General features: G+C 41.5%; 1 protein-coding gene across 6 annotated transcripts in view; it reads left to right on the forward strand.

Annotated features, from left to right (window-relative positions):
- phldb1b (pleckstrin homology-like domain, family B, member 1b) overlaps positions 1-27,293 on the forward strand; it is a 114,643-nt gene that overhangs the window by 41,351 nt on the left and 45,999 nt on the right. For 5 of the 6 annotated variants that reach the window (XM_085916993.1, XM_085916992.1, XM_085916995.1 and 2 more), the window contains 2 exons: positions 7,588-7,713; positions 18,919-20,372. In XM_085916993.1, the coding sequence (XP_085773119.1) occupies positions 7,588-7,713; positions 18,919-20,372 (1,580 nt within the window). Of the gene's footprint in view, positions 1-7,587; positions 7,714-13,891; positions 14,225-18,918; positions 20,373-27,293 lie in introns of those variants that run through there. The other variant, XM_085916998.1, reaches the window with a different exon arrangement.

A 27,293-nucleotide genomic window follows, 5' to 3' on the forward strand; every position in this document is an offset into this window, starting at 1 on the left:
GGTTGCCATGTCCTTGTGGGAGGATTGAATCTCATGGCAACAATTTTATTCTCTTTGTATCCTTAGACCTGGAGATCACTCAAGTGGAAAACTCTACAACTTATTCCGATGGCAAGCACTTTATGGAAAGCAATTGACTTTGGATGGTTTAAACAGTCAGTCTGTGGAAACATTGTGGTGCTGAATGATGCGACTTCTCGGTAGCCACTCAGCAATGAAGGCAGGGGATTTTAGATAAATCATTTCTGGAATCCTGAGGAAGACATTGCTCTCCACCACACTAGTCAGGCAATCCATTTAATTACTGGGTAGGATCTTGTTACATATACACACATCTCCACTCATCCTCCACTCTGTGATGCCAATCCCAACAGTGAAAGTCCTATGTGATATTACTTAGTGCAGTGTAATTATTAGAATGACAACGGTCTGATTTTCCTGTCGGAAAGAATTCGTTGATTAAACAGATTTCATTTTCTACATCAGCTCGTTTTGCTGAGCTCAGCTTTTCAGGGAGCTAATAAGACATTTACAAACTGCTTTTTGGAAGGAACTTGACACCCTGCTCTTAAAGCCTGAATGTTTTTTTGCCACAATAATTCCAAACGACAGCCTCGGCAATGTGTGTTAAATTGAGATTCGGTATGTTTTTTTCAGATCCAATACAATACTAATTATTAGTAGTCAGGGATGCCAATAACCAATAGTTGAAGCCATGATTCATTTTCAATAAGGAAAAATATTGATGTAAAATTAGAACAAAAAATACTAACTCCAACTCTTAACTTTCTTGAATCGTCTTTAAATATGTTTATTGGACAAGGTTTTGAATTTGCAAAATGTTTAACTTTTTTTCTTTTTTTCCGAAATATTAGACATCTTTGTTCTTCAATTCAATAAAATAGTTCAGGGATCTGTGTCCTCAGCATGTTTTAATGTGTACTAGTAAACGGCTCCTGGTATTTTTCTATCCTAAATAAAGTTTTCCAAAATTAATCTTAAACATTTCATCCCAAAACAAACATCACAGTCACCTTTTTCATCCGTGTCTCCTAAAAAGTTAAATGCAAATAAACATTTTATACATATTTATAAATTGATCTCTATTCAGCGTTTTTAGAAAATATTTGAAAAGATTAAAGATTGAGTCTTCTAATCTTCCCTGCCTCCCTAGTGTTGAGAAAACATTCTAGAAAAATATACTGTGCCTCTTGTGTTTGTCTTATAATAATAGAGATTAACCCCTCATTTTTATACTTGTGTGACATTTGTTGTTAAAATGGGGCCTTCCTGTGTGGACTTTAATGTGTGGACTTTAATGTTCTTCCCTGTGTCTGTGTAGGTTTCCTTTTGGTGCCTAGTCTCCTACCACATCCCACTCCAAATTGCCCATAGGTGTCTCTACCTTTTAATAGACCTTTTAATAGTCCTGGGTAATATGGCCCAGATGTCATATTTAGTTCAGTGTTGGCTGAATGACCATACATCCCAGTATTTTAACTTGAAAATTGTCAAAAGACAGCAACGAAGAATCAATGGTTATTTATTATTATTTGGAACACCACCATATACTGATACAAACTCTATTTTCTCTGTAATCTTGAAAAAATGAAAAAAAATAGAAATACAAATCATAAAAACTCAAAATAGCCTTTGAAATGCCAGCCCTTTGATGGATACTTCAGTTTTTTTACTTCAAATGGAAAAATTGCTTTAGAGTGAAATAAATTCAAGCCCATCCAGCATCTCAGACCAGATTCTGTTTGACCTGCCTTGAATTTATTTTCAGATCTTAAGAAATATTTTGCAAGAATGTTTTGTCTCTGGGTGGTAAGGTTTGGTCCCCTTGCATCCTTTACATAAATTCCTTTCCGTCATAAAATAAATTGTTGGTGTGTATTTTAAGGTGAGGTGAGGGTTAGGGTTCATGAACTGCTCTGCCTCTGTCTGTTTGGTGTGGCAACGACATGTCTGACTTTTGTCTGTGCTGGAGATAAGGGGTGAACCAGAGATACTAAGTCAGTGAACCACCCACCTTTTGTGCGGATTATGGCACCAAACAGCTCAACAGACACTGTTTTCATTATCATAATAGCAGCGATGACTTTGAGACAAATTCCTGGCTCATATCCTCCTTTTAGGAGTACCGTATTTTCCAGACTATAAGTCGCAGTTTTTTTTCATAGTTTGGCCTTGTACTCAGGAGCGACTTATATGTGAAATTATTAGCGCCCCATCCACTGACTTCCGGAGTCATTAGATTTGTTTATAAGTGACACAGAGGACAAAGATTTCGATGGATTTAATCATTTGGAGTGACACGGATGGTTCGAAAAACGTATTTATGTTATAGTTATTTGATATATAATTTATATATAGTTAACTAGACCTGTGGAATAATTGAAACCGCAACTGACAATGAGTCTATCAGCGACGCATCCACTGACTTCCGGAGTCACTAGAGTTGTTTATAAGTGACACAGAGGGCGAAGATTTCGATGGATTTAATCATTTGGAGTGACCCGGTTCGATAAACTTGTTATTCATGTTATAGTTATTTGATATATCATTTATATATAGTTATATAGGCCTGTGGAATAAATGGAACCGCAACTGACGTTGAGTCTAACATCAGCGCCGCATGTACTTCTGGAGTCAGAGGGGCGTTGTTTACACAGAGGATGAAATTTTAAGAGATTAAATGATTTGGAGTGACACGGATGGTTTGATAACTTGTTATTTATTTTATAGTTACAGTCAAACCTCGGTTTTTGACCACACTATGTTCCAGAAGGCGGAAGTAAAAAAATGTAATCCGTTCCAAGACAAAAAAAAGCATTTTTTTAAGCATTTTTTCATTTGCGCATTTTTGTCCGATCGCGCAACTTCAGCGCACCGCCAAACGCGCAACCGTAGCGCACCGCTGAACGCGCAACCGTAGCGCGCCGCCGATCGCGCAACTGCACCGCGCTGGTCGCATTATTGTGACAGAGCCGTCCCCGAAATTTAGAAAATATTTTAAAGTCCTGATGTACTTTCAAAATTTAAGTGGACCTCAATGGACATTGTGTTTTAGAATGGCTTTGCTGCTCCCACTTGCTTTCTTTGGAGGCATGATTAGGGGTTAATACAATCCTCAAAGTAACAAAAATACAATAACAACTTACTGTGTCAGTCGGCATCCGGGCCGCGCGGTCAGGTTTTCTCGGGTCCTCTCGGCTCATCTCGCGAGATTCGACCTCTGAATTTTTGTTCGACATCGGAAGCAAAAAATCTCGAATTTTTCGTTCTAACTCCGATTTGTTCGAGAATTGGGACGTTCGAAAATTGAGGTTTGACCGTATTTGAATAACAATATGAACAATATGTTACGTCAGCCACATTCTCATTTCCTGGTTTGTGTTCATGTAACGTTAGCATACTGTATCATTTAGCCTGTTGTTGCCTATCCATGTCTGTTCTTGGTGTTGTATTTTGTCAAAAAAAGTTCCCCCAAAAATGCAACCTTTAGTCCAGTGCGACATACATGTTTCTTTCTTCTTTATTATTGATTTTATGGCTGGTGCAACTTATAGTCCGGAAAATACAGTAATGTTATGCTTCCAAATGATTACGTTGCAATTGTGAAAAGACTGTTTAATTCATTAAACTTCTATTTCCTGTTCACATTTGCATGGAGCAGCGCCATTAAATGATCAGTATCCTCAAAATGAACCACCGCAGTTTCATGGTCAACATTTGTTTGAGTGCTCGATAATGAATAACGCTTTGTGATTTATGTCCCTCTTGAGTGTACTACATGGCTTGCAACTCACTAGACTGTAAATCAACGAATTATTGTCAGATCAGTTATGTGATGCCCCCATCACTTAGGGAGAATCCATCACAATAAGTTGACGGACCTTTGTCTGCTTCCTATGTGTGAGTGTTAACTGCTACACAGAGACTGCATAATTGAGCTTCTTGTTCGTTGCTTTAGTCAATCCGTTCTTGGGGGGGATTCTGTTGAACACTTGCTTTTTATAAACTGAGTCCAGTCAAGTGTGTGGTGTGTAGAAGTCTATGAAAAACACAAATGTATCAGTTTAATATTGGAATTGTACTGAGGAATTGCACGGTGGCATACTGAAAGTTGTGGCTGAGATTTTTCCACTCAAAATAATGACACAGGTGTCAAACTCAACACCAGGGGGCCAGACCGGGCCTGCGCCATGTCGACTTAAATGTTTTTGCAAATTGTCCTCACATTTGACAACACAAAGATACTCCTGTAATTTTCGGACTATAAATCGCTCCGGAGTATAAGTCGCACAAGCCATAAAATGCACAATAAAGTGAAAAAAAAACATATATAAGTCACACCGGAGTATAAATCGCATTTTTGGGGCATATTTATTTGTCAAAATCCAACACCAAGAACAGACATGAACGAGCAACAACAGGCTAAACGATAGGTATGCTAACGTGACATAAACACAAACGAAGAGCTGAGAACGGGCCTGACGTAACATTCAGAGTTATTCTAATAACTATTACATAAATAACACGTTTATAAAATCATCTGTGTCACTCCAATTCATTAAATCAATCGATCTTGCTTTATGTAAACAATGCCGCGTACGCGCGCCGTCGGACTCGTCGTGATTTGCATTTCTAATTATTCCACAGACCCATATAACGATATATAAAGTATATTTCAAATAACTATCATATTACAACAATATTATCAAACCATCTGTGACTCCAAATCATTAAATCCATCGATCAAATTCCTCGTCCTTTGTCAACAAAGCCGCGCGTGCGCCCTGACGTCAGCCTCGTCTTTATTCCACAGATCTAGTATATAACTATATTGTAGCGTTAACAAAGTACAAGCAAAGACGTGGGTTTGGTAAACGGCTCGTTATTTAACAAAGAGAGTATGGCCGGGCGTGCGTAAAAGCCATGTCCGAGCCCCATCCACCGTCCCCGGATAGCCACCCGGCCGGGCGCCGGCCCCCGACATCCATCCACGAAGGTGAAAGAGAGCTCCCGTCGAGAAGTACCGGGCGTGCGTTAAAGCCATAATAGTTTTTCAAACCTTTCTGTGTTGCTCCAAATCATTAAATCCTTCAAACTCTTCGTCCTCCGTGTCACTTACAAACAACTGCCGCACCACCGACCAAATCCAAATTACAGCAATTCCTTGCTACATCGTGGTTCGTTTCTCACGGGTTCCCTTTTTTTTTTTAAATTTTGAAAATTTGTGAAAAAAATTCACATATGAGTCGCTCCTCAGTATAAGTCGCCCCCCCCCCACCCAAATTAAGAAAAAAAACGCGACCCACGGTAGATATTGCAAGAGTGTTTTGTTACCACCCTCTTTAAAATAAACTGAAAAACTATTTAATAAACACATTGCTGTCTTCTGACTTCAAAAATAGTTATCCATCAATATATTGTGTACACTACTGTTCAAAAGTTTGGGGTCAATTTAGTGTATTCCATGAAACCTAACATAATTGCACAAGGGTTTACAACATTAACATTAACAATGTAGAGTGTATTCCAGATTAGTTCAATGTTATCGTCATTGAAAAAATAGGAATTTTATTTTAAAAACAGTGAGCAGTGGTGTATATGTAATATGAGGCACGATGCAGTACTCCCCCATCTGCTTGCATGGACCCCACCTCTGCTCCAACAGGAAGTCCTATCACCTCATAATCTTTACCGGGTCATATTGAGAAAGCAATAACCATGGTTATGTCTCGTGGAGATTGTGGATTGGGATTGGACTGAATTAGTCATGTGCGTCATGTGTTTGGACATAGATTGTGTAGCCATGGAGATGAATGGGCATGAGTTGGCTGATATAGTTTTAGGCAGACCCGATAAGGTTGACACATAAACACTGTTATCAGCACTACTGTACTGTAAAAATACTTGCTTTTGATCATGATATGAGTGAGTATACAGAGGACATGGCATGCATGTGTGCAATGATTTGGACAAGTTAAAGAAGAGTAAATGTGAAGCTTCTTACTTTCTTTCCAGAAGAAATATCTAAAATTATCTAACTACCAAATTGTTTTGTTTATATTGCCAAAATTTGAAGTTTTCTTCCAGATGTCACTCAGTTTGAGGAGTACCGTAAATTTCGGACTATAAATTGCGTTTTTTTTTTCTTCAGAGTTTGGGTGTGGGGGTGTGGGAGGCAATTTATACTCAGGAGCGACTTATATGTGATTTTTTTCACGAATTTTCAAAATTCGAAAATCCGCGATGTAGTGAAACCGCGATAAACAAACCGCGATGTAGCAAGGGATTACTGTCATTTGTTTACATAAAGGACAAAGGATTCGATCACGGGATGACGAAGGGCCCCACGTTTGAAGGATTTAATGATTTGGAGTGACACAAGGTTTGAAAAACTTATTTATGTTATAGTTATTTGATATATTTTATTTCGTGTAGCAACTTGTATATGTTTTTATCGTTACAGTTCAGTAGTTGTTGGCTCGTTGACATAAAGAACGAGGAATTTGATCGATGGATTTAATGATTTGGAGTGACACAGATGGTTTGATAATATTGTTATATGGTTGTTGTTTGAAATATACTTTCTATATCGTTATATGGGTCTGTGGAATAATTAGAAATGCAACTTAGAACCTATCCCAGCTGACATCTGGTGAAAGGCAGTCTACACCCTGAACTGGCAGTAGCAGGGCACAGAAGCACAATAATGAAACAATTTTCTTTCCTTCATTTGTATTGTACACTTCCACTTTAGCACTAAATTGACATACAAACATGATGATGTATGTTGATAAAATGACATTGCTGAGGTAAAAAAGTTAACTTCCTTTCTCCACAGTCATCTGGGAATTTAACCTGCGACCGTCCACTGCAAGGATAACCACTCTGCCATCTGAGCCAAGTTGAAAAATGGTTATCTTTTATGAGACCAATAGATTAAAATGTTAAATCTAAAAAAAAATATCCACAAGGCAAACCCTAGTCCCACAATGTACTTGTATTTTGTGGAAAAACACAAATACAGAAAAACCAAAATGCAACTGACAGTCATAATGGTGATACTAGGGCAGTTATAGAGATTGTCATTACCTCCTAACCCCAATTTAACTAACTTTACTGCAAAAGTACTTCTGAAATGGCATCTTATCTTTTTAATTGGGTGTAACTACTGTAGGAGATGTTTGTTGTGGTGAGGGCCATCAGATAACCCGGCTTTGCAAACCAGTGGGATTTTTCAAGGGAGTAGCCAGAGGATTTTTCTGTTTTTTCAATATTTTAAAAAATGTATGAATACACTTTATGCAGTTCCAGCTTTTTTCAGATATGGTACAGTGTGGCGTTCCATGCCTCCTGTACTTAATTTAGATTATAACTATTCACAAATCAAATCCAAGTGTCTTTAGTCCTTACTTTTTTAGAGTCCTATGTGAAGCTCTGCTTATGTCTTTATATATGTTCTATCTGTATAATATAGATGTGTACCATATACTGAATGCTTCTTTGGTTTATTAAAGTCCCTAATCATTTCATGAAATCAAGTCTAACGACATATGTGCTCTTTTACAGGCTGTATGCTGTGTTTTGGCCAGTCAGCGTTTTTTCGTTTCAACCACCCTGAAGAAGCCTTGAGGATGAAGAGCATAATGCCCCCGGGAGGCACCGTCTCCACAGCGGACTACAGACGATGTGCAGGTATGATATGCCACTCACAAAGTGCTTCCTATGACCATGACAGAATTGACATTTTTGATAATTAAATGGCATTATATGTTGGGGTATACAGTACCATTGACCAAGGAAGAAATCATTATACTTTGCTAAAGATATTGGCAGTGTTCCTACATGATATTACATGACAGAACAAAAAAATGATTAGCAAATCTGCTTACAGAGGTTTTGCATACGTATCTCAGTTCAGGCCTTGCTGTGGTGTCATTATGTAGCCTGTCAAGGTTTGTAGAAGGGTGACAAGAAGTATAGAAATCGGATGAATGGACAATATTGACTATCTGACATTATAATGTGGCCTTGGTGGAGGTGTGCACTATCCCAAGAGACCTTTCCAACCGGTTTGCACATTGTATGGCGAAAACTTAAACCCATGTCTTCCTTCCACTTGCATGGGACTGTTTACGATTAGAAACACACATTTGTTCCATTATTAATTATAATAAAAGCTCAAAGAGTCTTTCACAACTGAAGGTTCGCTCAAGTTAGCGTTGGTTTTTATTGATGAATACTGTATTTGCACGCAAGTAAAATGAATGGCCTTTTCTTGAAGAGGCTAGTGGAGTCGGCTGGTTGTTAAAGTTTACAGGTGGCTGTTTGTCTACCAGTAAACTTCCAGCCTGTTTCCTTTTGAATGGGAAACGTGGTTGTTGGTTACACAGAAGAACAAGGAGATCTGCTGCTCAAGCTAACAACTATTTTTTTTCTCATTTGAGGGTTCCGTTTTTATATTGAATCTTTGTAACTGCACTTGAAGAGTGTCTGCGGCGAGCGCCTGTAAAATTTAAACACAGTTCTTTTTCATTGTTGTGGCAAAATGTGAAAATGTTTTCAACAGTGGCAGTCTATAGTTTTGTTACAGCTTGTTAAAGTTGTCCTTTACAATTCAGTAACCGCCAAAATGACGCTAGAAAAGTGCTCGGCTGCGCCATACACCTTGGCAGTTTTATGTGTGTCCCATTCCTCTGCGTCTCCAGGCAAACTTTCAGCTACTTGTGTGTTTGCATTCAAAGTGCTCCAGCTGGAAACCACGTCACTTGAAGCAGAGCTTTTCTTAGCTATCTCAGCTATCAGGGCGTGCTCTGCGTTTGTTTGTCTGATCCGCCGCCTTGCTGGAACAACGTGGGGAGCCTCTGCTAAGACCTTGCGGATTTCTACTCAAGCGCTGGTCTTCTCTGCAGCCGAGTACTGTGCCCCAGTTTGGAACAGAAGCCCCCATGCCAAAAAGGTGGATGTGGCAATCAACAACGCCCTCTGAATTATAACAGGATGCCTGAAGCCCACCCCCGTGTCCCTCTTGCCTGTCCTTGCGGGAATAGCGCCAGCAAACCTTCGCCGTGAGGCTGCCACCCTCGTTCTCGCCAGGAAGGCAAAAAATAACAACTGGCACACCCTGCATAGCACCACAACAACTCCAGCTCCACCAAGCAGACTCAAGAGGCGCCACGCCTACAACATTGTAGCACAAGAGATGCTCAATTCCATCCCCGAGGACATCTCCAGAGATGCTTGGCTGGCAGCAGCTTGGAAGCAGGAGTGGGAGGCAGCTGGTCCTTCCCTCATGCACCGTTACATCTGGGATCCAGGAGACGGCGCCATAGGAGGAGACGAACTACCTCGCCAGCAGTGGACCACACTGAACCGTTTAAGAACTGGTGTTGGGCGCTTCAACACATCCATGCGACAGTGGGGACTGGCGGATAGTGCGGCTTGCAAGTGCGGAGACCCCGAGCAGACGGCCGATCACATCATCAACACCTGCCCCCTATATAGACCACCCTCGGAGGCCGGCCTCTTTGACTTGGGACAAGAGATGCTGGCGTGGCTCCACGACACTAAATTGGAGCTCTGATGTTACACGAAAGAGAGAGAGAGAGCTATCAGGGCCTTGTGTTGGTGTCTTGTTATTTCCCCTCATTTGACAGTGGCTGTACATGCAGACTGCTTGGTGTGGACTTCCTGATCCAGTAATGAAAGCCTTCCGTTGTTTAGAGAAGCTCTATTTACTTTAATTATACATTCCTAGATGAAGGCAAAGAGTACCACTCCCAGGATAATCCTTGGATATCTTCCGTCTGTTTATAAATTAATTACCGAAATTTCCCTGTCTGTTTATGAATGCGTAGGCCACAACTGTTACAGTCGGGCAAGCCCATAAAACAATTTTAACTTGATTAATATCAGATGGTAGACTTAGAAATAAATATATACCGTAATTTTCGGACTATAAATCGCGGTTTTTGTCACAGTTTGGGTGGAGGGGGGGGCGACTTATATGTAATTTTTTTCACAAATTTTCAAAATTCAAAAATCCGCGATGTAGTGAAACCGCAAAAAACGAACCGCAATGTAGCAAGGGATTACTGTCATTTGAACTGCAAGTGACGTCACCCGTGCCGCGCGGCAGTTGTATACATAGAGGCCAAAGGATTCGATCACGGGATGACGAAGATGACAAAGGGCCCCACGTACTACCGGCATCATTAGCGGACGGTGGATGGGGCTCGGACATGGCTTTTACGCACGCCCAGTCCTATTTATGGAGCTCTCTTCCACCTCCGTGGCTGGAAGTTCAGTAGTTGTTGGCTTGTTGAACTCTTGTTTTGTTAAATAAAGAGCCGTTTACCAAACCCACGTCTTTCCTGGTACTTTGTTAACGGTACAGTATAGTTATATACTAGACCTCAGCAGCGCACGCGTGGCGTTGTTGACATAAAGAACAAGGAATTTGATCGATGGATTTAATGATTTGGAGTGACACAGATGGTTTGATAATATTGTTGTAATATGATAGTTATTTGAAATATACTTTATATATCGTTATATGGATCTGTGGAATAATTAGAAATGCAACTTAACGGGTCCGACGTCAGCATATGCAGCGCATTCGCGGCATTGTTTACATAAAGCACGATCGATGGATTTAATGAATTGGAGTGACGCAGATGGTTTGATAAACGTGTTATTTATGTAATACTTACCTGAATTTAATGAATTGGAGTGACACAGATGGTTTGATAAATGTGTTATTTATGTAATACTTACTTGAATAACTGAATGTTACGTCAGGCCCGTTCTTAGCTCCTCGTTTGTGTATGTTACGTTAGCATACCGTATCGTTTAGCCTGTTGGTGCTGGTCCATGTCTGTTTTTGATGTTGGATTTTGACAAATGAATTTGCCCCAAAAGTGCGACGTATACTCCGGTGTGACTTATTTATATGTTTTTTTTTTCTCTTTATTGTGCATTTTATGGCTGGTGCGACTTATACTCCGGAGCGATTTATAGTCTGAAAATTACGGTAGGTTGGTTGTGTGACTGCACTGGTGTGAGTTTTGATGTTGAAAGTAAATTACAGAATCACAAGTGCACCAGTCTCTTAGAAAGTTCCTATGGGTGCTTGAATGTTTTTCATAGGTTGCTGCTTTTGGCATGATATTCTGAAGAAATAATTTTGTTTTTTCACATTGGGTTAATACTCTTCAGGTATTTTTGATGTCTTAGAGTTCAGCATCTTTTGTGTGTTATTGTATATGAACTACAAAATAAAAGACACAATATAGTGTAACTTATGTAACTTAATGTAACATGCTTTGCTTTGCATTTATGAACCATGTTAACCTACTCTTGCTGAGTGTTTACTTGTACGTTATGCAATTCAAACCTGGAGTCAGGGGTACATATTTTTGACTTTCACCATCCATATCCTCAACCTGAGAATTTCTTTCAAGTTGTAGACTACTACCTTCAACAACGTGTCTTTAAAGTGTCTGACCTTTTCCAAACAGCTTCTGTTAAATCAATTTCCCAGATAAAATGGTGGAGCAAACGATTTTGTGAAATGCAGTAAAGAATCAGGCAGTGTGTCTTCAGGATTGTGACCAAGCTTTCTTTGTAAGACCTGACAAGAATCTCCTGTAGCCCTAAGGAAAGTATTTTCTCACTGGAAAGTTGATCTTTCAAAATAAAACTGCTGTGTAAGCAGACGTTTTTACACATTTTTGGACTGTGTTTTTCACAAACTGAGAAAACAAGAACATAGCTGTGGTCTTCTCTTGTGTTAAAAAACAACAATCACAATGCAGTGGCCACGTTCAAGATCACTTCAGGCCTCTGAAAAATGTCCCACTTTGTTACAAAGTTAATAAAAATAAAAATAAAGTGTTCCAATTGCACCATGTGTGCTTGTTAGGGCAGTTTTACTCTTCAGTGAGAGAATGGAATCCAATTGGGAAGTACGGTAAATGCTTAGTTTGAACGCCATAACAATATATGGGACTATTAGTTTGCTCCAGGCGGCTCAGTGGTGCACTGGGTAGCACGTCCGCCTCACAGTTAGGAGGGTGCGGGTTCGATTCCTGTGTGGAGTTTGCATGTTCTCCCCATGCCTGTATGGGTTTTTCCTGGGAACTCCTGTTTCCTCCCTCATCCCAAAAACATGCTTGGTAGGCCAATTGAGCACTCCAAATTGCCCATAGGTATGAGTGCGTGTGCGAATGGTTGTTCGTCCCTGTGTGTACACACCCGCGACCCCCCGTGGGAGGACAAGTGTTTGTTTGGTGTAACTTACATAGAAATGTAAAAGTGTATCTACATTACTGTATACTGTACTCAATCACTTTTTCTGTAATTCACACTCCAAGAACATGTCTAGTAGTTTCTTGTACAAAACTAGTGCTGTACTGCACAGGAGGTTCTTGGCTTATGACAGTTGTAACACGCTGACAGGTTTTCAAGTTACAAAAAGCATACAGTAAATAATTAAGAATGTGTGTTGTTGATTATGGAAGACATGAAAGCATGTTGAGTTACTAACATAATTATTGTTGGGGCCAAATGAAAAGCACATCTATAGAACTGGAGTTTTTACAAATATACATTGAAATTATGACTTAAATACTATATAATGATAGACTACTTTTTTTTTATCAGGACAAAGTCTGCTAAAAAAAATCTGTTTTAAACCTTGGAGCCCTTGTATGTATTTTATTTAAAAATGAATACTCAAGTCAAGTCAGCTTTATATTTGTAAGTTTCAGCAAAGTTTATGAACAACGTATTCAATTCATACAATTTTTATAATACAGTCATCCCTCCTACTTCGCGGCTTCAACTATCGCGGCTTCGCTGTATCGCGGGTTTTCAAAAATAAATTAATGATTTTATCGCAGAAATTTCATCATTTCACGAGGTTTCGCGGCCACTTGAGTTTCTTCATTTTCCTTTAATAATGATAGCTTATGTTTAAAAGTCGTTTTCTTGTTTTGAAATGAATAAATTAAAGAGTCAGTACAGTATACTTTATCGTCACATGTGACTTCAGGGCGTTCTCTCTGTTGTATATTTAGATGTTGTATATTTTGGACTAACTCATGTTCCGTAGTGGGAAAACCCCGGATGTGGGAGGGGGAGCTTCGGGGACGTTCAGTGTTGTGATGTACGGCCAGTGAACTGACTGTGATGAAAGGAATAAAGCAGTATCCCATCACGTCGTTGTCCGAACCATGCTTGCTACATCAGAACCTGGAAAATAGTAAAGATATAACACTCTCCACCGGCGGTGGCCTTCATCTGGACATAGCAATACACTGTTAGTCTCGTCGCTAAGGCATGAATGCGGAGCGCACAGTCCATTGATATGAAAGTCCCCTAGCAGCGAGCTGGTTGATGTCAGCGATAAAAATAGAATATTTTCCAAGAATAGCTCAAAAAAATCTAGTTTCTATTTCGCGGAAATTCCCATTTCGCGGGTGGGTCTGGAACGTAACCCCCGCGAAGTAGGAGGGATTACTGTAATTGCTTTCTTATACCTATGAATTTCTCTCCGCCTCTTATGTACGTACTTGTAAAAAAGAATAAAGACACATTGCGGTTTTTTTTAACTTAAGGACGAATGGAAATATGATTGCAGTTGAGTGAAAGAATATATTCAGGTTTTAAACGGACGAATGACGAAGATAGGGCAATAACTGTCAAACACCATACTGTTACATAGGCAAAAACAAAACAGACTAAGTCAAGTCTGTGTCTTCATATCCGGAAACAAGGCAGGTAGGCCTTCAACATAAAAGATTTGCAAGGAGTTATTGATATTATTTTTCTGGGAAATTCCGAACGTGTTGAAGACCATAGGCGTTTGGCAAACCTGTTGAGATTGTGGATTATGCCAATTTATATTTTGCACCAGATTCGGTCACCATTATGTGTGAATCTGTGGAACGAAAAATGACTTAACTTTGGTAACTTGACAAACAGTGGCACCACAACCACCACCAGTGCCTCGTAGATCCCTCGACCCTCATTAAAAAAAAGGAAAAGACAAAAATACCGGTAAAGTGCAGCCTTGGTGTGCGAGCACTGCGCGCAGCCTGAAACCTCCGGGCTCCTTCAGAGCTGCTCTCCCACAGGCGTCCGGAGAATGTACCCCCCAGTAAACTGGAAGGTGCCAAAGGCAGACCGGGTTTTATTCAGTCAAGTGAGTAACCTTCTCCAGGAAAAAAATACATCACTTCATACGGTTCTGTATTTGCTTTTTGCCTTCCCATTGGAAAATCGATGACGAGATTTTGCGATCATCACTTAACATTCAGTAAATCTAGCAATTATAGTATACTGTAGATCACGGGGGTATCAGCAATTGGCCCACGGTGCGTAATTACCACATTTACTAATGAAGTTAGGAATGCTACCCTTCAGCTCCCATGACGTCACTCACGGGCTTACCTCGAGCGAAGGGTTGCTTTTGTCCCCCTCTCGATCCCCTCTTTTTCTGCCTCCACACCCCTTGCTGAGTGCTACGGCAATGTGACACCATGAAGGGGTCAGTGTATAAATGCGTCTTGCAGACATAATATAACGTCTAAATGCTGTTAAAAATAAATATAAATCCTTCAATTCAAATGCGACAACTGTCATTGAACGTCAGTGTAAAGCTGAGCAATGACAAGAGTAGCATACAGAATGCTACTCCCATCCCCGCGGTGTCAGAACAAGCTAATGAATTATTTGTGGGGCTACAATATTTTTCAACAATATTTCATTTTCCAATCGTGGATAAAAATGCTTAATTTGCTATGCAATTTTACCCTACCCTCTGATGCAACCAGGAATTTCACATTACTTTTCGAAACTATCCATCCATCCATTTTCTGAACCGCTTAGTCCCCACGGGGGTCGCGGGCGTGCTGGAGCCTATCCCAGCGGTCATTGGGCAATAGGCGGGGGACACCCTGAAGTGGTTGCCAACCAATCGCAGGGCACACAGAGACGAACAACCATTCGTACTCGCACTCACACCTAGGGACAATTTGGAGTGCTCAATTGGCCTATCAAGCATGTTTTTGGGATGTGTAACCGGAGTGCCCGGAGAAAACGCACGCAGACACGGGGAGAACATGCAAACTCCACACAGGGAGGGCCGGAGGTGGAATCGAACCCACACCCTCCTAACTGTGAGGCGGACGTGCTACCCACTGCCCCACCGAGCCGCCGTTTTTGAAACTAGAGACTGTTTATCTATGTTGCTGAGGCAAAAGCCAAAGCTTGGAACATAAAATCCTACACACACACAGTCAGGGCCGGTGTTTTTCTGTAAAATGCAGCCCTGCCGTAGAATGCACCCCCTGACAGGAGCACGTTTACGCCACTTTCCAAACAGCATTCTGTAGTAATGGTAAACTCAGCTAAAAATCGAAAGTAGCTGAAATTGCTTCTCTCGGCCGGTTGAAAGTACGTAACAAGGAAAAAAAGATATCAGTTTTCCTCACGATTGGATGGATTCAAAAGGCTACTCAGATAAGCCAAAAACAATAGCCAATTGACTGAATATTTGCCGTCCCGATAATGATTTCCTCTATCTTGACAGCTTACTGTACAGAACAACAGTACTACAAATTTTTGTTACTTCATTCGTTATGTTGTCATGATTCAATGCTCCTGTTTTTTAAAATATGAGATTTTTTTTCCACTTTAAGAAGCTAATTAGTGGTTGGAAGAATGAATAAAAGAATGAAACATATCTCCCACAATTCCGTTTTAAGACGTGTCAAATTTGAACATTCTCAAATATCTGTACCAAAAGTACCCAATTAAATGTGCCTCATATTGAGCCACAAGGAAAGGACAACACATTTCATGGCAGGCTGTCCAGGCCATTGCTATGAGACTTCCAGGTCTCTGACCTTTCTAGTCAGGGATAGATAGGGGGTGCATCTTTCAACCAGCCGAGAGAAGTAGTTTCAGCTACTTTGGTCATTACAGCTTAGCTTAGCATTTGGACAGAACACTGTTTGGTGGGAGAAGCGAAACGAGTGACGTAAGCGCGCTCCCGTCAGGGGTACATTCTACGGCGGGTGTGCATTCTTCAGCCCAACACTGGCCCAAGCCAATAGAGTGCGCGAGGTGCCCACCTTGCATGGCTGATTTACACTTGCGCTCACAAAATAAGTAGAAATTAAATGATCTCTCTTCCTCTCATTTTCTTTTGTTTTTTGTGCCTTTTTTGTGCTCTGGATAGTTTGTCTTTTTCACATTCACAAGGTTCTCTGGCATCCCATCAATAAATTTGTCCCTCCCACACAGAGAGCAAGCAGTATACCGATCAGCCAGAAGAGGAAGTATTTGGTACACTGAAAAATACGTTTTAGACTTTCATTAAAAACATATAGATGTTGGTTCCACGCATTCAATTCATGTTTCACCTTCAAAAATATGATTTTATTGTGTGCAATATTTATGTTGGTGAAAAATGATTTTAATGTGTGTGCCCAAATGTCAATTTATTAAATGTAAATCCAACACTTTTTCGGTGTATTATCATTTGTCAATAATATTTATTGGCATTGGTTTAAATTTTAATCCATGTTATTTGGTCAGGGTTTGTTATCAAGATATTATTTATATGTACAACTTCCTGATTTGAAAGAGATTCATTCACCCACCGTAGATTTTATCTGGATTTTCCACAAAGATCAGGCAATGTTTTTCTTTTGTCACTTATTACCGTATTGGCCCGAATATAAGACGACTCTGATTATAAGACGATCCCCTCGTTTTCAAGACTCAAGTTTGAAAAAAGACTTTTTGATCACCAAATTAAATTTTTATACAGAAAGTAATTACAGTGCATCTGAAACAAATGATTATAACAATATATTCAAGAGAAAAAGCATGTTATTTTGCCCGATTCAAATCATGCAAAAACTGTCTATCACATCCTAATATCTGAACTTTAAATATGTAAACTAAAGTGCAATCACATTTGTAAATGAATAGCTTCTAGTTTTCGAAATGTAAATTAAGCAATCTACTGTGATAAAACAACAAAATTGCAATAACTGCATTAACCATCAAAGTAAAGTGTAACTGTAGTCTTGAAACAAATCTGAATAAGGAAAAACATTGCAATAAAATAATGCAAACTGGATTAAACTTGAGAGTAGCTGAAATCTGTCATGTCAGAACATTACTCCTCACAAACATCCTCTACCTCTCTGTGCTCAATGTCACTGTCCTCACTCCCATCCTCTGGCTCCGCTGGCTCCTCCCATAGCACGTCATCCTTACTGCCGTCCAGGGCATTTGATATGCAACATTTTTTAAACCCATGGATGATGCTCTTTGGCAAAACTGCATCCCATGCGTGGAGGATCCACTCACAGAGAAAACGTACTGGAGGCTTCTGAATCTTTCCTGTCGGTGTGAGTGCGTGATCACCAGACATTCGCTTTAAAGATATCTGGCGCCATCTAGCGTTGTGAATGGGTATACGTCTAGACCCCGAATGTAAGACAACCCCCCCCCCACTTTTTCAGTCTTATTTCAATGCAAAAAAACGCCGTCTTATATTCGGGCCAATACGGTATTCTAACAAAGTTTGGAAGTTCATCAGGATGTTTCATTCCTTATAAAGTCACTGGCAATGCAGTGCCTTCAGTGTTTGTTTAGGACTTTCAGAAAAATTGTGTGATTGCAAATACGTCTAAGTAGTAACAGAAACATACTGTAAATTTCAAAGAGAGCTTTAGATTTAGTCCTTTCACTTTTTTTGCATAAATGAGGCTGTCACTGTTGTTTTCATTTTTTGGTTCAACATTAATGAATGTATTTACATGTTCTTGTTTCCCGTTAATATGATTTTTTTACAAAGCATTTCACGATTTTAAATTTTCTTTTGACGCCCCCTAGAGTCTATGGCGCCATTAGTGTCTGCCTATCCTGGCTCTAGGGCAAATGGGATAAGTCAATTAAAAAAACCTTTCTGTGTTTGCGCTGACCAAATTTCCAGAAGACCAAACATGAATCTCCTACACGCCTCTGTGTTTGTTATCATCATCTGCCCTGTAGACAGGAAAGTGAAACTGTCAAGATTATCTTATCCTCCCTGTGTGCTATGTCGTGTTTGGGACACACAGTAATTACTTTATGCATGCACATTTTTTTTCCTGATCACTATCCAAAGTACATTGCTGTCAGTGTTTTCATCTACTTGCGTCTGTCCTTCTTTCGCTCAGTTGCTAATCAGTTATCTTCTCTCGACGTTGCATTTAGGCATGAGCTTGAACATGTTTATTACATAAACTTGCATTATCATTGCCGAACGCTCTTGTTTGGCAAAACTTTTGGCAGTTATTATGCAAGGATACTCAAACACTGTAAATAATATGAAGCTAGATTGGGGCCAAATGTTTTGTATTGAAATAGTAAAACTCGTGGTTGTGTTGAAAATTCATGTGTTGAGCTTGAATTTTGAAAAATATTACAATGTATTCACCATAAAAAATTGTATGAATTTTTTTAAGGTTGAACATAATCCAATTTTATACTGCTAATTATTTTGAATACATTATTTATTTTCACTTTTATTTTTTACATTTGAGGTCTTGTTTTTTCAGTTGCATGTTTAATATTTTCAGATTCACATCTTCTGTTTCTCTGTTTCAAATCTTGTTTAATTTTCAAATCTTTTTTTCAAGTTTTAAATCTGTTTTTTGATTTTCACTATTTTTACCCCAATTGTGGCATGGGGACGGAGCGTGGAATCACGAGTGTCATTTGGAGTAAAGTGTGTGAAAATGAAAACAAATGTTATATTGATGTACATTTTAAAAGACATTGTCTTATTTAAATGGTGAATCTTAATGACCTCTTTTTCCATTTGACCTATTTTAGACTTGGAAAGCTTGGTCAATGGGAATAATCAAGGCAGTCCAGCACAGTCTTCCCAAGAAATTGGTGAGAGAATCCAGTCGGAGCACAGCGCAATTGTAAGCTCTATTGAAAAGGACCTCCAGGACATCATGGACTCCTTAGTCATGGATGATCTTGAATCTTGTTCCTCTGAAGACAAAAAGCCTCCTGGTGTGACTCATTCACCCCTGTTACCCATGGTCAATGGTGGGGGCAGATATTTGCTGTCTCCTCCTACGAGTCCTGGGGCCATGTCCATGGGATCCAGCTATGACAATACATCGCCACCCTTCTCTCCTCTCTCTTCTCCTTCAGCAGCCAGCAGTGGTAGCTTTACAAGTCCTTCTGGTGCAGCAGCCCAGGACCACATTTCTTCTCTGCCGCCAGTGCCTGCACGCTCCTCCAGCTACAACTTCACCAGCCATTCGCAACTTGTACCCCAGCCACGGACCAACGTACCTAACTTTAATGGTGGCGGCGTAGGTCAGAAGGTTCAAGAAAGCTCCAGACTGCAAAGAAAGATCTTAGGGGAGGCACCCCCTAGTCCAAAGCCGAGTCGCAGAGGATTATGCCAAGATGGGTTGGACAGTCCCAGACAGATCCCATTTTTATCTTTGAATAAATCCCCCAGTAGCAGAAATATTGTGCCAAGTAGCCCCGTTTTCACTCCCAAGTTCCCAACATCCTCTTCCATGTCCGCTCCTATGAGGACCAAGGCAACCACAGTGCTTCATGACAGACCTGCTAGCCCTTTCAGAGAGCCGACAACTTTTGCTGATCGCTCCATCACCTCAAGCCCACCCAGGCAACTCTGCCAACCTACAAAGGCCTTTCAGCCACCTCTCGATCCTGTTGTCCATATCATTCAAGGCTCACCGTGCCAGCAGCTGCCAGAAAGTCCTCGCATGGTTCGGCGAAACATAGAACTGAATGGCGGAGGAGGTAATATAAGAGAACTTCCACCTCTTAGTCCCTCCATTGTTCGTAGAGGCGTCCCAGTACTCCCAGGGGCCCTTCCAGGAACGGTACAATGTACAACCCTGAAGACATCTGATAGCACCTCAGGTCTGGGCACACTCATCTCAGAGAGTCCCAGGCTTCAACGTAAGACTGGAACTACAGCTGTTGATTTGACTGGCAGCTGGGGAATGCGAGCCCGTAGTCCTTCACCCACCTCTCTGATGATGGAAAGTGGCACGGGAATTCGAAAGGCCAACTTTGGCAATTCTCTTTCATCAGCATATAGTCTTGGTTCCCTTCCTGGCTCATCACCCATGTCCAGTCCCAGAAGCAACAGAAAAGTATCAACAGGGCAACTAGGGATGAGGGAGAGAAAGAACAGCATCTCAGAAATTAGCGACAATGAAGACGAGCTGTTGGAATACCATCGACGACAGAGGGAGGAGCGACTTCGAGAGCAGGAAATGGAGAGACTGGTGAGTGCAAAACATCTCTTTAGGAAAGTTCTGTAATACGAACACATTTACCAAGAGCATAAATGTACCATCAACTTTTGGGACTTCTACATTGCGCCATAGTTGACAAATAAGATTTGGTGTTTGTTTTCAGTCTAATCTGGGGTTGAATCCCAGGTCTATTTTGTAAAGCACCATTGATAAACTGATATTGAATTGTTAAATAGGACTATATTCGGATGCCCTGTCTAATCTCCGCGCACGGGAAAGTGTATTATTTGCAGGTAACGTGTTGTGTTTACAGAGGATGAGTCAGAAATGTATTAATGTCTGTCACTTGGCTGTTAGCTATCTAAGCTGTTGCTGACATGCAGCCTCAGGCTTCAGGGTGCCAGGATGTTCCCATCGTAACCACATTGTTTGCTGGTTCCTAAACTCTGCAGGGGGGGGGGGGGGACTAGATGGTAGACCTCATGAACCTGTCTGGTTCTGATAAAAAACACAACGGCAGCAATTAAATGGTTTTATTTGCATGAATGTGATTGTGTAGATTGTGCAAGTTTTTCACTAGCCTGACCTTGGTGCAGGCATTGTGGGTTCAGTTCAGTTCAGGCTTTGTCTTTATAAGGATCCTGTGACTGACTGGCGTCTACACCAGGGTGTTGTCTGCTTATCACTCAAAATCAGAAATATCAAGCTATCCACTTCAGGGATCTTGTTTGATGCACTGACACATAGGTTTGCCGATAGATATGTGCAAAAGCAAAAAGTTAAGTACTTAGAAGGTCAAGATCCAAAACTGTACATGCCACGTATAGATGAATAACGGGACTGGCAACAGCTGTTTGAGATAAAGAGTCAAGGTTTCTCAGCAGCATGGTTTGTTATTATATTTTGCCCATGATGACACAGCTCGTTGAGAAAGCAGGGCATGGAGCTGCAGGGCCTGCAATTAGTCACAGTTGATACACTGTCACGAAATATTTTCTTGCCTCAGAGCGTTTGCATTTAAGTCATGTCACACAGACCTGCGACTCCCTACACAAATGATTACAAAAAACAATTTAGATGAGTGTTTTTGCGAGGTTGGTGAAAGAAAAAAGGAGTTATTGTTATTGTGAAGTCAGTGGGAGTACACAGCTTCGAGGAAGGAGGACTGCAGGGGGTTCTCCTTAAAAGGAGGCACTGGCTTGCTGTATCTTGAATTACATCCAGGTTTTGAAATATTTAGGAAGTTCTTAATATATTATAAAAAACAGAGCCAACAATAAGTATGAATTGCCAACAACAGGTTAGTGGAGGACCATTGTTCATCTGTACAATGTTATTTGTAATTCATAACCTTTTTTTCTGCAGACATTTGTAAATTTGGATAAGTTCTTGGAGGACCCCTGCTGAGCTCTTGCGGCATGCTTTTGCACCACGGCACCGTGGTTGTGAATAATTAGTATATGAATATGGAAGGAGAAAAATTTGCTGAAGTTGAGTATTCATCATGCTAATTACAATTCTAAACTGTCAAGTGTTAACAAAAGCTAAAACACAAAAACAATACATTTTGAGCACTATCACAGAAATAATATTTTGACCCTCTCATGTCTGATTAAGTTTTAAAAAACAAAAAATAACCCTAACCCTAACCCGGCAGAGCTTTTCCCACGTCCCGGGGGAGGCGGGGGACATTGAGTTCGAGTGGACCTTGTTCCGCGCCTCCATTGTTGAGGCAGCCGACCGGAGCTGTGGCCGTAAGGTTGTTGGTGCCTGTCGTGGCGGCAATCCCCAAACCCGCTGGTGGACACCGGCGGTAAGGGATGCCGTCAAGCTGAAGAAGGAGTCCTATAGGGCCTTTTTGGCCTGCGGGACTCCGGAGGCAGCTGACAGGTACCGGCTGGCCAAGCGGAACGCGGCTTCGGCGGTTGCTGAGGCAAAAACTCGGGCGTGGGAGGAGTTTGGCGAGGCCATGGAGAATGACTTCCGGACGGCTTCGAGGAAATTCTGGTCCACCATCCAGCGTCTCAGGAGGGGGAAGCAGTGCACGGTCAACACTGTTTCCAGTGGAGATGGTGTGCTGCTGACCTCGACTCGGGATGTCGTGAGTCGGTGGGGGGAATACTTCGAAGACCTCCTCAATTCCACCAACACGCCTTCCTTTGTGGAAGCAGGGCCTGAGGACTCTGAGGCGGAGCGGACTCTCCAATCTCGGAGGTCGAAGTCACTGAGGTAGTTAAAAAACTCCTTGGTGGCAAGGCCCCGGGGGTGGATGAGATCCGCCCGGAGTTCTTAAAGGCTCTGGATGTTGTGGGGCTGTCTTGGCTGACACGCCTCTACAGCATTGCGTGGACATCGGGGACGGTGCCTCTGGATTGGCAGACTGGGGTGGTGGTTCCCCTCTTTAAGAAGGGGGACCGGAGGGTGTGTTCCAATTACAGGGGAATCACACTCCTCAGCCTCCCTGGTAAGGTCTATTCAGGGGTGCTGGAGAGGAGGATCCGTCGGGAGGTCGAACCTTGGATTCAGGAGGAGCAGTGTGGCTTTCGTCCTGGCCGTGGAACAGTGGACCAGCTCTACACCCTAGGCAGGATCCTCGAGGGTGCATGGGAGTTCGCCCAACCAGTCCACATGTGCTTTGTGGACTTGGAGAAGGCGTTCGACCGTGTCCCTCGGGAGGTTCTCTGGAGGGTGCTTCGGGAGTACGGGGTGCCGAGCCAACTGATAAGGGCGGTTCGGTCCCTGTATCACCGATGCCAGAGTTTGGTCCGCATTTCCGGCAGTAGGTCGGATTCGTTCCCAGTGAGGGTTGGACTCCGCCAAGGCTGCCCTTTGTCACCGATTCTGTTCATAATTTTTATGGACAGAATTTCTAGGCGCAGCCGAGGCGTTGAGGGTGTCCGGTTTGGGGACCTCAGCATCGCGTCACTGCTTTTTGCAGATGACGTGGTGCTGTTGGCTTTTTCAGTCCGTGATCTCCAGCTCTCACTGGAGCGGTTCGCAGCCGAGTGTGAAGCGGTCGGGATGAGGGTCAGCACCTCCAAATCCGAGTCCATGGTCCTCGGTCGGAAAAGGGTGGAATGCCCTCTCCGGATCGGGGATGAGATCCTGCCCCAAGTGGAGGAGTTCAAGTATCTTGGGGTCTTGTTCACGAGTGAGGGCAGGATGGAGCGTGAGATCGACAGGCGGATCGGTGCAGCGTCGGCAGTAATGCGGACTCTGTACCGGTCCGTCGTGGTGAAGAGAGAGCTGAGCCAAATGGCAAAGCTCTCGATTTACCGGTCGATCTACGCTCCTACCCTCACCTATGGTCACGAGCTATGGGTCGTGACCGAAAGAACGAGGTCCAGGATACAAGCGGCTGAGTTTCCTCCGCAGGATGTCCGGGCTCTCCCTTAGAGATAGGGTGAGAAGCTCGGTCATCCGGGAGTAGAGCCGCTGCTCCTCCACGTTGAGAGGAGCCAGATGAGGTGGCTCGGGCATCTCATCAGGATGCCTCCTGGACGCCTCCCCGGGGAGGTGTTTCGGGCATGTCCCACCGGTAGGAGACCCCGGGGACGACCCAGGACGCGCTGGAGAGACTACGTCTCTCGGCTGGCCTGGGAACGCCTTGGGATCCCACGGGATTAGCTGGATGGAGTGGCTGGGGAGAGGAAGGTCTGGGAGTCCCTCCTAAAGCTGCTGCCCCCGCGACCCGACCCCGGATAAGCGGAAGAAGATGAAGGTGAAGGATGAAGGAAAACAACAAATGGCAAACTAGTTTGTGAACATTTGGGAGTTGTGATAAAGAACATTGGTGTTTTCCCCTTGGGCCTATTGGTAATCCCTCTCTGATAATAGACTACCAAAGATTAAGCCCAGACTGTCCTGTCTGCTTCTGTGTTCACCACATGACACCTTGTCATGGCAAAGACTCTTGATGAGTCTGTGGCACAAAGTCTCACACTCATTTAAATTCACCTTCTGTTTTGGCACCACAAATGACCCAATATTTTCCTGGATATTTGTGATGTTGAGCTAGGGCCATGCTGAGGATTTACTCAGTACTCACTTAGGGCAATTTAAACAAAGAAATGAATGAAAAAAAAAAAAAACGAATGAATGAATGAATGATTAAAATATTGCATAAATAAATAAATAAATAGATAAATAAACAAATAAATAAATAGATAGATAAATACATAGCTCTGATTAAATTGAAAAGAAAAACAATTATGGTGTGTCTTAAAATAATTCTGTCCTTTATCAGTCATTATCTTGCACCACCAATTTTAACTGCCTGTAATCTGACTCTACTCATGTCTTTGCTTCCAATTCAAATCTCTTGTCAGTTTGCTTGTCTAGTGGGATGTCACAAAGGATGGCATCCATTAAGATCCATCCATCCATTTTCTATACCGCTTGTCCCCACGGGGGTCGCGGGCGTGCTGGATTCTATCCCAGCAGTCATCGGGTAGTAGGCGGGGGACACCCTCAACCAGTTGCCAGGCAATGTGTACCTCTCAAACAGAACATGACATAATGCATTCCAACCCATTCAAATATAACTAGCTTGTGTTGTCCACTGAAACTGCCACCTCTGGGAGATAACTATATCTATAACCTCTGTGTGAAACCTGTCACAGGAGATACAATTTATTGGTGGGGATGAGGAGCCTTTTTCAAATCTGTCCCATGTGGATTTTACCCTTTTGGAGAAAAAGCAGATTAAGATTTTAAATTTAGCTTTTTTTGGCGTTATTTAACAGTTATTGTCCAGTTTGGCTCATTCTTTACGTTATCATATTTGTTCTAGCTTCACTAGTGTCTTTGGAATGGCTGCAGTGTGAAATTCTCTGCACTAGAGGGGGATATCTGCCCATTATTACACTCACCGCTTGTCGTGGCATTGTTGCAGCTACGTGATAATTTAACAAGAGTGAATAAAAATCCTCATTGACCAAAATGTTCAATATATATCAAAATAGGAGAGCCAAGTTATATTCAGAGCATTCGAAAAACATGTGACCTCTAAAGTAAAACAAAAAGCTTATAAAGTTTTATTATAGAGCATCAGAGGTTTTCTCATTCATTTTCTTTATTCCCCTCCATAACTAATGTTTGCTTTACATTGTAAAGCGTAATAACAATGTTGAGTTAAGATTAATGCTTTTTTTAGACCCAATCAACAAGAGCTTTCCCAATTAAGGAAGTCTCTGTAGATTTTTTGGAGGCAGTTCTTCACATCTCCAAAAATAACAGTGTTCAGTCACTTTTACCGTCGGAGCTTTGCAGACAAAAACTCAGAAGCAACATTTTTCCTGTTGAGTTGGTTCTGGGTTATCAGTCTGTCATGGATTCATATTGTATTTGAAGCAGGCCACAACCTACACTGAGAGGAGGCCAGAACAGGTAATGATTTATCCGCTTGCCCTGCCAAAACAGAAGCCAGGTCTTCTTACAGACATGGCAGCACTAATGAAGGTAATTGGATGCATTGCTCTTATGGTTATTGTAGTGTAATTGGATTTAAACTATCCCATGGGTGCTTCTGGAGTCCTGTTAACCATTCTATTATTTTTGCGTTTTTGGTTTTAAAAAAGGACAAGAAAATAATCCTAAGCGAATGAATAAATAAATACAAACCTAAAAACACTGCAACACCATTACTATGCACTAGTCAATATTTAGTGCCGATACAGTATGATAGACAGACAGACAGACAGACAGACAGACAGACAGACAGACAGACAGACAGACAGACGATAGATAGATAGATACTCTATTGATAAGTAATAAATAAAATGTAAATTTTTAAGAAATATTGAAAACTTCCACCCATTAAACCAATGATCTTTTCATAATATACAATAGTATATTTTTACTTGGTATATATTGACTTTATTTATACTTGGTATGTATATGTATGGATGGATGGATGATGGATGGATGTATAGATGTATGGATGTATAGATGTATAGATGTATGTATGTGGGTAGGGAGGTAGGTAGGTGTTTATTTATTTATTTAATCTTGCACTCAACAAATACTCCACATATCTAAAAAAAGTAATGCTAAAGCTAATATAAATTTAACTAAAATGAGGCACTGATAAAACTAACAGACCTGCTCTAAAAACTAATTAAAACTAACTGAATTTAAAAAAAAGTAAGAGAAAATAAAAACTAACTAAACTGAAAAATCAAATACAGTGGAGCCTCGGTTTTCGAACGTCCCGGTTCTCGAACAATTTGGTATTCAAACAAAAAATTCCACAAAATTAAACTTCCTGCGCACTGAGGTCCACGTTAATTTTGGAAAGTACATCAGGACTTTAGAAATATTTTCTAAATTTCAGCGACGGCTCCGTCACAATACTGTGATCACCGCGGAGCAGTTGAGCGGTCGGTGACGCACTACGGTTGCGCATTCGGCGGTGCGCTGCAGTTGTGCGATCGGACAGATATGCGCAAAAGAAAAAATGCTTAAAAAAGGCGGGGTTTTTTTTTGTCTTGGAACGGATTCGTTTTTTTTCCATTATTTGTAATGGGAAAACATGATTCGGAATTCAAGTGATTCACTTCTCGAACAGCCTTCTGGAACGGATTGTGTTCGAAAACAGAGGCTCCACTGTACTCCTATAATCCTGCTTCCTCGTGACTGTTCATGTTTGTATGCGACACCCCAGTGCCCCACATCCTGCATATGTAACTGTGATAGGGTCAATGGGATGGGACTATGATAATAACAATAATAATGCATTCAAATACTTGATTCCTGCAATGATTGAGAGGGTTTGACGTGCTGTTGTTATGAATGAAAAGTGATGACATCCACCACACTAGCCGTAATCTGAAGCCCACAATCTGTTTGCCTGTGCCTCGATCGAAATTTACGATTGCGTACATGCGGAATAGTTAGATGTGGTTCCAGAAGGTGTAAATGTCATATGCGCTTGACGCATGTCAAAGGAAA

The sequence above is a fragment of the Syngnathus leptorhynchus genome, chromosome 7 (assembly GCF_054491065.1).
Source record: "Syngnathus leptorhynchus isolate UIUO chromosome 7, UIUO_Slep, whole genome shotgun sequence".
Classification (NCBI taxonomy): domain Eukaryota; kingdom Metazoa; phylum Chordata; class Actinopteri; order Syngnathiformes; family Syngnathidae; genus Syngnathus; species Syngnathus leptorhynchus.